Source organism: Haliotis rubra, unplaced genomic scaffold (assembly GCF_003918875.1).
Source record: "Haliotis rubra isolate DU_JTF1 unplaced genomic scaffold, ASM391887v1 Scf122, whole genome shotgun sequence".
Lineage (NCBI taxonomy): Eukaryota > Metazoa > Mollusca > Gastropoda > Lepetellida > Haliotidae > Haliotis > Haliotis rubra.
The window spans coordinates 151047-163481 of NW_025765137.1; the positions used below are offsets into that span (position 1 = coordinate 151047).

Here is a 12435-nt window from a genome sequence, read left to right on the forward strand (position 1 = left end):
ACCGCCAACATAAAGCTGCAATATAGCTGAGTGGGGTGTAAAACAACAGACAAACCAACAAAACCTAATAGTATTAAGAAAATTCAAAACTGAAATTTAGATTTTGATAATATGCCCTAATATTTCTTATAATTATATTTGTGTATTGCAGCTCCCCCTGGTGGTGACAGGTCTGAAGTTGATTGTTCCCTTTGTATTCAGCCAGTTGATCAGGTTGGAACAGTGGCACCCGAGGACAGAGTTGAAACTGACACTTGGCAGGTACTTGTCACATCCAAAATATTTTGTTTGATGATTTGAAGATCCAGGTTAGAAGTGGTATTCTGCAACCAATGCTTGTTACCTGTGAAGATACGAGTTGGAATAGGTGTTCTGTACCTCAAGATCGGATCGAGATCGGTTGGTTAAGGCTCGCTGAGCGAGGTATTCTCCGGGGTTGATATTTTATGTTTCACCAAAGTTTAAACGATTACGATTGTGCATCACTTTGGTGTTCGGATCCTCCAGTTGCCATTCCGTAACATAGCTGAAATATGTGTCAAAGCGGTGAAGATCCAGGTTAGAATTGGTCTTCAGTAACCTCTGCTTGACTTAAGAGGCGACTAGGGGGATCGGGTGGTCAGGTTCGCTGACTTGGTTGACACATGTCATCGTATGCCAATTGCGTAGATTGATGCTCATGCTGGACACTGGATTGTCTGCTACAGACTCGATTATTTACAAACCGCTGCCAAAAAGTTGGAATATTGCTGAGTGCGGCGTTAAACAACAAACAACAATCGATGCTTGTCTTAAGACAAACGGGATCAAGCGGTCAAACTTGGGGACTTGGTTGTATGTAAAATTATCGATGCCCGTACAGTACTCACACTTCATAATCTTTTATCATCAACAGGACGACGTTGTTCTACATCGCTAGCCTCATCGTCTTTGTCGTCTCATTGTATGACGTCACAACCGAATGTATTGTCAGCACTGCAAACTCGACCAAAGAGCAGGTAGTCTGTATGTCATGGTGAGACACACGGGTGGCCCACTGGATTACATAGTCGCACCTCGCTTTATAGAGCCCTCCCATAACTCTGCAAGGGACCCCTTCAGGCTCCTCCACAGCGCCACCAGGTGTCCCAGAACAAAATAGCGATCTGCTTGCGCCGCCTGAAGATAGTGCAAGGAGTTTTGATTGACTGGGTTCAGGCGGACTCAGGCATGTTTGAATGCAAATTCACCCCAGTAGTATAAACAATGATAGTCCGAGATCACTTTTAAGAAAGGTCGCTGTAAAGCTTTATTTCATAAATAAAGCTTTTGTCAGGCCTTAGATCTCGCCACCATTGTATATACTACTTTTGAATCCCCAGTTAACTTCCCGGTCACTATGACCGCGAACCAGCACTTTTCTGATCATGTGATAGCTCTATGTCGTGTTGACCTCGATGAAACAGTTTAATGTGAATCGCCTATGATCTCTTTGGTGTTCGTAATGAAGGCTTGCTGGGCTTTTCGTACCCCTTGTTCTATGTACTTTTTTTTCTCGTCTTCGCTGATAGCAGACTTACGAGGCTTGGACCGGATTTCTTGTTCCATCTTACGGTACTTGTCGAGTTCAGAGAGGATTGAACGAAACTCCTCCTCTGAGATCTTACTGTCAGTGAGTGCCGTGGAAATACGCTCACTTACCGTGTTCAGCTTTGCTTCGGCCAGAACCCTGATCTCGTCGTGTTTCAATGCCTTACGATGCAATCTGCGGGATGTAACCTTAAACACCAACCCTGCCAACCCTACCACCCCAGCTGTTATTTCAATGCCTAGCACTATAGGTGCGGCCACGATGGTGGCCAACAACCCATCACCTGCCGCCCCTAGTCCCATGCTGGTTGTTGTAAGGACAGTATCAGCCCCATCCACGATATTGAAAGCTCTATGGTACTTCTTACATAGTGCTTTCCGCGTGTCGCGGTCTTGTTCTAGTTGGCGTTTTACATCACATAACTGTCTCAAGCGGAATCCGTCTACGGTTTCCAGTGTCTTTGCTACGTCCTCTACGACTGGGTACAGGCCCATCCTGTACATATAATATATTCTATGAAATATCTTCTAATTGTGTGCTATTTAATTCTTGCACAGTGTATTTGAGGCTTATAAGGCTCAGCCTCTCGTGCAGGGAAATAGGTGAGAGGCTAATAGGTAACTCTGCGCCCACACGAACACCATAGAGGCTTACTGAGGGGACTATAGAACCCGTTAAGAGGTCCGGTTGTATGACGATACGGCAACGTTGGTTAATGTGTATGGTGTCCCAGTGTATTGTCAACCCGGGTAAAAGTTGTAGTTCTGCACTATCAGAAACGTGCCAGAGATAGACTTCTATGGCGAGTGTGGAGCCTGGTCTCACAGTCATAACCCCCAATTGGGAATCGGGGCCGTCAAACCTTAACTCGTCCAAAGCCTGAAACTAACATGTTGCTCGTTTGATCCTGTGTTATCAGAACACTTACATCAAGCCCCGGAATGAAAGCCCTGAGCAAGATACCGTTGTTCCTAATTTCGGAGACATGACTATCTTTGTTTAACGAGATATAAGGTGCGGTGAGGGTCATGTTGATCAACCATTTGGGCTCTCTAAAGTCGTCTGTCAGAGGCTGCCGCACGTACGACATCGCCTCTTAAGGACAGGACGTACGAGGTGCCGTTCACACCAGGCTGATCGAATCCCTCTATGCCTCCTAGGTCCCCGAGTGTGATGTTGGGCCGATGATCGGCCATTGCCGCCCGCCTATACACGTTGTCTTTCAAGTGTGTCTTCCTCGCCGGGCAGATCAAACCCCTCCGTGTCTCCTAGGTCGTTATGCGTGGCGTTGGGTCGATGACTAGTCATCGTTATATTACTATCATAAGATAGTTTCCAACTGTTTTTCTGATAATTTCTCAGGGGTGCACCTCACCCCTATGAAGTGTATGTTGTCGGGTAGGAAGATCTTGGTGAGTGATATTGTGTCTTCCACGGTCACGGTGACCCCCTGCAGATTGGTGTGGGAGTCGACACCCACCCGCACATAAACAGTGCAAACCTGATACTGGTGTTGTTTCCCCCACCGGAGTTTGATCCCCTTCACGACTTCGACTTCGCGCTGTGGTTCACCTAGGTAGACTTGGATGACCAGCGTGGAGTTCGCCGGTAGACTCTCCAGGATGTTGACCACGCCTTCGAATTCAGACACCACCTGCAATGCCACGTTTTGCATCCGGGGCTTGCTCAACAGCATGTGGGCCGCCATACTGGAGAGTGGGCTGATGATAACACTACATCTCTGTGCTGGGATGTAAGCCATGAGCAGGGTTCCGTTGTTCACGACTTTGTTTAGGTAGTTGTCTTTGTTCTCCGTGAACACGTAGGGGGAGCCGAGACTAATGTTGAGAAACCAGTCGACTTGAGCGGGTAACAACACCCATTTGTCGTCGTTGGTGAAGAGGAGCGTATATGGCTTGTTTCGGGCAACAGTCGTGCTCTTATCATCTTCTAAGTCGAACAGTTTGCCTCCGAACGATGGGTATACCGACCATCTATCATCACCGAAGCGGACTAAGTCGAACCGAGTGTTGAGGGCCGCTCCTGAGGTATCTACTATATCACCTAGGGTTCGACCGATGGAGGGGACTTCAACGCGTTTGTAAATGTTGTTTTTAAGCTGCAAGGCGTTCAATTTACCATCTACTCAGGGGTCGTCGAATCCGTGTGTGTCCCCGAGGTCGGAGATCCCCACATTGATGCATTTTTTTCAACCTCATTCCAGGGCCTTGTGCGCTAGTCATTTTATGTGCAGCGTTATGCTGAGGTATCCTATATTCACAGGATTATGCTTTATATCTAAAACTGATATTATCAACTCCGGGATGGTGCCCCGAGTTAACCTCTTGTACTGTCGCGATGAAAACGACTCGGTTCTGCCGTCGTTGTACTTCTCCGTTTTCACCGGTACAGCTCTCAGTATCGTGGAAGGGTGGCCACCTTGAATGTTGTCCATTGTGCTCAACTGACCGAGATGAATGCACAGCTCTTGGTACGGTACTAGGTTGGGTAACTTCGTGCCTGTGACGGTAGTTGTGGGTTTTATCTCGTCCGGCGGCATCCCGAGTGTCCTCGCCAATGGTCGGCCGAGCCTCAAGGGGTTTATTCCGTTGTTGGTTGTTTATCTTGTCGTTTATCTTGAGTTCGGCTCCCAAGGGTTTGAAGACCTCGTCGCTTAGCGAGCACACGCTGTAGTAGCCGTCAGTTATCTGGTTGCAGGCGCCACTGACGAACAGCTTGTTGTTGCTGGCGTTGATGTTAGTCCATCGAGGTAGGTAGGTGATATTGCAGAGTGCGACTTTGAGTTGGCCCAACGTGTTATCGATCGCGTGCATCAGCTGAACGGACTCACCGCTCGTTATTCCTGGAAGTGTTACGTACACGTTAGAGTATATATACCCATTATATAATACTTTAAAAATGTACAAACCGGGAGTGTTTTACCTTAAACTGGACATAGATTTCCCGCACATGAAGATCATGGTCGACGCTGCTGGGTTGTATTTCGGAGCCCAGTTTATAGATGTGTTTGACAGGTATAGGTTTTCGGTGACTAACGCTAAGGTAGTCCACGCCTGGTTCAACACCCCTATGCAGTTCTGGCAGAATCAACTCAACTTCGCCGTCTGGTGACTCTCGGCGGGGCCAGTTGGGTAGGTCTGTGTTCACATTTCACGTGTACTACCAGGTCAGGCGTATCCTCAAAGAGATCAGCGCTCCGCTCCCACAGGACAAAGCATGGGACGCAGTAAACAACCCATACGATAGACGGGCCTACGAACGCGTTTGCAACGAATTCGAACTAGACCCAAAGACGGATTGGCGTTTGCCGGGCCCGAACCATGGTTTGGGCATCCCCATCGTTCACAATATGCCACTCGTGGAAGCCAGCGAAAAGATGAAAGAATGGGGGTACAAGTCGTATCATCACATCACAACAAACGAGTGTGATGACCGTTACATGGCTTTCGATGACAGAAGGATTACCGAGTCTGGAGGTTCGAGCAGCGTCCTGCGGATGACTGGAAAAAGTTCATGATGGACACGTCGAGAGGCATCGAACGCTTGAACGACTCGATTCAAACGTACGTGTGGGCCGTGCTGGGCGCTCAGAATCAAACGCGTTCCGGTATCATCGGTACGGGTACTGCTTTAGATGTGCAGAAACAGTTTGTGTCCAACGTCGAGGATGCCATCGCCGCCCCGGTCAATCTACTGGGTGCCATCCAACGCTACCAAGACGTGTTGGAATACGCCTGGTCGAAAGTCGACTACGTGTTCGACGTGGGACTGTACATGCCTCCGAGCGACTTGCGACTGAGAATCAACAAAGTGGTGGGCTACAACAACAAAATCGTCGTAACCACGGCAGGCCAAAAGTTGGGCATCAACCCCGATGTCAACACACCCCACGTGCCACCACTCACACATACTGGTGCGATGGGTATTCGTACCACCCCCAGAGCCTAGGGTTCAACCAACACCCCCACAGCCCCAACCCCCACACGTGCAGGCGTCCAATCAGCAGCACATCGACCGTAAAACAGCGCTGGTGGTCGGGGTCAGTGGTCGCGGGGTCGGTGGTCGCGGTCGGTCTCATTTGGTTAAAAATTCCTTAGCCGCTACGTGCACCAGACCCGCCACGGCGACGACGGCTGCCCACAGGTTTTGGCCGAGCCACGTGACAGTTTTAGCCAGCGTGCTGAGCAGCCACGAGACGATGCTAGCCAGGATGCCGGGCAGGGCTTCGGCGGCTTTACCAGCGAGTTTAGCCAGGGCCTCCCGGAGGGATTTCAGAAGTTTTTTTATCCAGTCTCTAACATCACCGCCACTTGGTGGTGTGGGTGTTGGTGTGCCACCACCCCCACTCAGCGACATGACCAGGGTTGATATAATGAAGCCCAATGCAGTCAGAATGCTGGCGATAGTAATCCCTTGCTCTCGGAAGAGGATTCGGATCCTGTTGGCCAACGTGGTGTCTTCATTCAGGACTCGATGATGGTTTCCCGCATGCGGCTGATCTGGGATAGAAGCTGTTCACGGTTCGAGGAAGCAGATTCCAACCGCGTCCATCTCTCATCTTGCAAGTTGCGCAATCGTTTTTCGATGATGGTTTTCAGAGACTGGTCTTCCATTTCAGTGACCATGTGCGATGTGCTCATCGATTTCGTTCAGTTTCCCCATGTTGTTCACGAGTTCTCCGCGTACACGTTTCAAGGCTTCGTCTAGGCCTCGCAGTTCTCGAACAGGAAATTCGAAACCCGGTAAGCGTTTGTCATGGTACGTGGCCAATATTTTTTCGATACTGTCTGATGTTTCTTTAACACGTTTGGGCATATCACCTTCACCGCTGAGTTCGACCCTGATGTTTTGCAGATCTTGGACTACCTTCGGGGGAAGCTTAGGCCGTGCGCCACCGTAATCGACTCGACAATCACCCAAGACGATTACTCGCACGCGATTAACGTCTGGAATAAACTGGGCTGTAAGAATCTGGCTGACTACCACGACCTGTACTTGAGAACAGACGTACTCCTGCTAGCCGACGTGTTCGAGACGTTTAGGAGGACGTGTTTTAAGCAGTATCAACTCGACCCTGCATGGTACTACACCAGCCCAGGTCTATCTTGGGATGCCTTGCTGAAAGAAAACCGGAGTTAAGCTGTCAGAATCAAAGCAGCGTTCGGTATCATCGGTGCGGGTACTGCTTTAGATGCGCAGAAACAGTTTGTGTCCAACGTCGAGGATGCCATCGCCGCCCCGGTCGATCTACTGGGTGCCATCCAACGCTACCAAAGACGTGTTGGAATAAGCCCGGTCGGTCGAAAGTCGACTACTACGTGTTCGGCGTGGGACTGTACATGCCTCCGGCGACATGCGACTGAGAATCAACAAAGTGGTGGGCTACAACAACAAAATCGTCAGAACCACGGCAGGCCAAAAAGTTGGGCATCAACCCGATGTCAACACACCCCCCATGCCACCACTCACACATACTGGTGCGATGGGTATTACGTTACCACCCCAGAGCCTAGGGTTCAACCAACACCCCACAGCCCCAACCCCACACGTGCAGGCGTCAATCAGCAGCACATCGACCGTAAAACGAAGCTGGTGGTGGGTCGGTGATGGAAGTCGATGATCGGGGTCTCATTTGGTTAAAATTCCTTAGCCTTCGTGCACCAGACCATGCGCGACGACCGGCTGCCCACAGGTTTTGGCCGAACCCGCGACAGTTTTAGCAAGCGTGCTGAACTGGAGCGATGCTACCAGGATTTGGCAGGGCCGGCGTTTTACCAGCGAAGCAGCCAGACAGTTTTCAGTTTTTTAGCCAGTCTCTGAGCAGCCACGGTGACGATGTTAGCCAGGATGCCGGGCAGGGCTTTGGCGGCTTTACCAGCGAATGCAGTCAGAGCCAGGGCCTCCCTCGAGGGATTCGGATCCTGTTAGAAGTTGTTTCATTCAGGACTCGATGATGGTTTCCGCTTGGCGGCTGATCTGGGATCGAAGCTGTTCCCGGTTCGAGGAAGCGGATTCCAACCGCGTCCGTCTCTCATCTTGCAAGTTGCGCAATCGTTTATCGATGATGGTTTTCAGAGACTGGTCTTCCGTTTCGGTGAGTTTTATTTTCTCGCGATTGATGTGCTCATCAATTTCGTTCAGTTTCCCCATGTTGTTCACAAGTTCTCCGCGTACACGTTTCAAGGCTTCGTCTAGGCCTCGCAGTTCTCGAACAGGAAATTCGAAACCCAGTAAGCGTTTGTCATGGTACGTCGCCAATATTTTTTCGATACTGTCTGATGTTTCTTTAACACGTTGGGGCATATCACCTTCACCGCTGAGTTCGGCCCTGATGTTTTGCAGATCTTGGACTACCTTCGGGGGAAGCTTAGGCCGTGCGCCACCGTAATCGACTCGACAATCACCCAAGACGATTACTCGCACGCGATTAACGTCTGGAATAAACTGGGCTGTAAGAATCTGGGTGACTACCACGACCTGTACTTGAGAACAGACGTACTCCTGCTAGCCGACGTGTTCGAGACGTTTAGGAGGACGTGTTTTAAGCAGTATCAACTCGACCCTGCATGGTACTACACCAGCCCAGGTCTATCTTGGGATGCCTTGCTGAAGAAAACCGGAGTTAAGCTGGAATTGCTCACCGATTACGACATGCACTTGTTCATTGAGAAAGGCTTGCGAGGTGGAATCTCCATGGCTGCCAAATGCTATGCGAAAGCCAACAATGAGAACGTGAAGGGCTACGACTGGAGCAAGCCAACCACTCTACCTTGACGCCAACAACCTGTACGGTTGGGCCATGAGCCAGTATCTACCCACAGGGGGATTCGAATGGGCATCACCCGAGATCGATGTTATGAGCATCGCGCCGGATTCGAACAAAGACTATATCCTCGAAGTGGACTTGGAATACCCTTAGGCATTGCACATTATCGCACAACAGCTACCCCTGGCCCCCGAATGTTTGAGGGTTAACCCAGACTGGATGTCCGAGTACCAACATAACTTGCTGGGTGGGCAGGTGGCAGACGTTGAAAAACTCGTGCCCAACTTAATGAACAAGACCAGGTACATCGTGCACTATTGCAACCTGCAGCTGTACCTGTCGTTGGGTATGAGGCTGGCCAAAATACACAGGGTGCTCCCGTTCGACCAGAGCCCCTGGATGGAGCCCTACATCATAATGAACACGGACCTGCGAAAGCTGGCCACCAGTGACTTTTAGAAAAACCTCTACAAGCTCATGAACAACTCGGTGTTTGGTAAGACTATGGAGAACCTGAGGAAACGCGTGACCGTGAAGCAAGTCCGGTCGAAAGAGGAAGACAAGCTCAGGAAACTGATAGCCAGCTCAGCATTCAACCGGAGCAAGATATTCACCGACGACCTGGTGGCCCTGCACATGAAGAAAAGCTACATCAAATTCAACCGGCCTGTTAACGTGGGTATGAGCATCCTCGATTTATCCAAACACCTGATGTACAACTTTTAACGAGCTCAAGAAGCATTACGGCGACAGGTGTGAAGTGCTGTACACTGACACTGATTCCCTGCTGATGGAGATTCGAACCGAGGACGTGTACGAGGACATGAAGAAACGCCTCGATTTGTATGACACCAGCGACTACCCCAAGGACCATGCCATGCACAGCACGGTAAATAAAAAAGTGCTCGGCAAGATGAAGGACGAGTGTGCCGGCACGCCCATAGCCAAGTACATAGGCTTGAGACCCAAGATGTACTCCATCCTGAAGGCCGACAACGGTGAGATCCGAAAGGCGAAGGGTGTCAAGAAGTACGTGGTGAAACAACACATCAAACACGCCAGATTCAAGGAAGCCCTGTTCAAGACCCGCACCTTCAGGCATCAAATGAACACGCTTAGAAGCGACGGGCACAGGATATACGGACTGACGATAAACAAGATGTCCCTATCGCCGATGGACACAAAGTGTTGGATAGCCATCGACGGGATCAACACGTACGAGTACGGGCATGAGAAAATTGAACCAAGAACATAGGTGTATATATACGATGTCACGGAACCAGAGAAAGTTTGAGGCTATTTACTACAGCCTGCGTGGGTACTGGAAAGGAGCTAGCGCCCGTACATAAGCTGGCCAAAATGGCGCTGAAAATTCCCCGGACGAGGGCCAAAGCGTGGCTTGAAAAACAAGCCCTGTGGCAGATCTATTTACCGGCACCACGCTACGTGCCTAGAAGGAAGTTCGGCATTAACACACCAATAGCGTCCACCAGGCCGACCTCCTGTTCCTACCCCACGACAAGAGGCACAAGTATGCCTAACCATCGTTGACGTTGCCAGCTAAGCAAGGAAGCCGAAACCCTTGACCACTGAAGGATGCACACCCAAGTAGCCCGCGGATTCGAACGCATATACAAACGCAGTCCGCTGACATGGCCCACAGAGCTGCAAGTCGACCGTGGGCGGGAGTTCATTGGTGCCGTGTCACAACTGCTAGCCAAACACGATACCAAGGTCAGGCGTGGCGCGGTCGGAGCCCATCGCAGCCAAGCCATAGTCGAGAGATTCAATCGGACTTTGGTCGAGGGCTTATTCAGGCACCAGCACGAGAGAGAGATGACCAACCCGGGAAAACGATCGACGGAATGGGTAGCGCGGCTACCTCAGGTGGTGTCGGCTATCAACCACGAAACCACCCGTCTCACCGGCAAGAAACCAGCCGATGCTATCAAACTGAAATCAGTGGTGGCTGAGTCGGCTGCACCATCGCCTGGGAAGGAGAAACAGATACCCGATAGGGCCCTCGTGAGGTACCTCTACCAGCCGGGGGAACACGAAGGGGACACTCGGAAACGAGCCACCGATCCAACATGGTCAGTCAAAACTTACAACATAGATAAAGTGGACATCAAAGCTGACGAGCCGAACTTGTACTACTTGAAAGATGGGCCAGGGAGAGGTTTCGTCAGAGAGGAATTATTAGTCCTACCATACGGCACAATGTTGCCACCCAAGCAAAATATTTAACACTTACCTTGTCGAGTAATCTTAATGGTATCCTGTCAACACGACATAGAGCTATCACATGATCAGGAAAGTGTAAGTTCGCGGTCACAGTGACCAGGAAGTTAACTGGGGATTCAAAAGTAGTATATACAATGGCGGTGAGATCTAAGGGCCTGACAAAAGCTTTATTTATGAAATAAAGCTTTACAGCGACCTTTCTTGGAATTGATCTCGGACTATCATTGTATATACTACTCACCCCAGTGCAATATAGTGGGTACCGGTGCTTCAACAGTATTCCAGTTCAGTCATGTCATGCCACTGAATATAGAAGAAAAGCCAGATGCGAAGTCTTGGGTCGTAACGGATCTGGGAATCGTAACCACGTCAGTCAAGACATGGACGCAACTGTTTCTTAGACGACTTGAGGCGGTGGGGTAGCCAGGTGGTTAAAGCGTTCGCTCTTCACGCCGAAAACCTGGGTTTGATTCCCCACATGGGTACAATGAACCGTGATGTTGCTGGACTATTGTTAATAGCGGCGTAAAACTAAAGTCACTCACTCTTAAAGCACTGGGTCACCCGTGGTCCTTAAACACCGATTAAACATAGATTATTTCAGATTTACATCTCGAAAAGGTTCTTTAATGTGGGCACATTCAAAATTCGTCTTAAAAACTTTAGAGAGTATTATGTTGTAAGTGTTTTAACATACACAGGTCATTGTTTTCATTTGTTACTGTGTTTGTTTCCACAGAGAAACGCCTCGGAGTTCTGTTGCTGGGAAAACGAGGTTGGCGAGCAAGTGTTTAAAGTGCTTATCCTCGATCTGGGCATCGTCCTCGTTGTGGGACTCATATTTGACGTTCTTCGAGCTGTTATTGTCAAGTCTGGTGGCCGCTTGAAGGTATTTCAATGAATGTGCGAGTGAATGACACCAGTTTTCCAGTTTTCGTGAATATAGCACTAAAGCAGGTACAACACTCTAACAGGTTGGGGACATTTTCCACCACGTGCTCGTACAACACTATAGCGGGGCGGTGGGGTAGCCTAGTGGTTTTACGTGTTGGCTCGTCACGCCGAAGACCTAGGTTCGATTCCCACATGGGTACAGTGTGTGAAGCCCATTTCTGGTGTCCCCCGCCGTGATATTGCTGGAATATTGCTAAAAGCGGGGTAAAACCCCACTCACTCACTCTCGCCCAAATGCGTGTACAGCATTGTGACAGTTATAACACCAAGCTGCAGTGTGTGTACATCACTAGGACATGACCTCACCCACTTATCTTTACTCAGCTGGGGCATCGTCTTACCCACATATGGGTACTAGGCTAGGATATCGTCTCACCCACATGTGTAAGATCCAAGGACATCATCTCACCCACATATGTGTACAATGCTTGGACAACATCTCACCCACATTTGTGTCCTATGCTACAACATCGTCTCACACACATACTAGTATATGTACTGTGCTGGGACATCGTCTCACCCACATATGTGTACTATGCGAGGACGTCGTCTCACCCACACATGTGTACTTTGCTAGGACATCGTCTCACCCACATTTGTGTATTTTGCTAGGACATCCTCTCACCCTCATTTTTGTACTATGCTAGGACTTCGTCTCACCCACATGTGGACTATGCTAGGACATCGTCTCACCCACATTTGTGTATTTTGCTAGGACATCCTCTCACCCACATTTGTGTACTTTGCTAGGACATCGTCTCTCTCACATTTGTGTATTTTGATAGGACATCCCCTCACCCACATTTGTGTACTTTGCTAGGACATCGTCTCTCCCACCTATGTGTACTATGCTAGAACATCGTCTCACCCACATATGGAC

The 12435-nt window shown here is 49.6% G+C and overlaps 1 protein-coding gene across 1 annotated transcript in view; it reads left to right on the forward strand.

Moving 5' to 3' along the window:
• LOC124265863 (transmembrane channel-like protein) overlaps positions 1–12435 on the forward strand; it is a 66699-nt gene that overhangs the window by 37565 nt on the left and 16699 nt on the right. The window contains exons 13-15 of the mRNA XM_046700712.1: positions 152–261; positions 896–998; positions 11341–11490. Coding sequence (XP_046556668.1) covers positions 152–261; positions 896–998; positions 11341–11490 — 363 coding nt within the window. The remainder of the gene's footprint in view (positions 1–151; positions 262–895; positions 999–11340; positions 11491–12435) is intronic.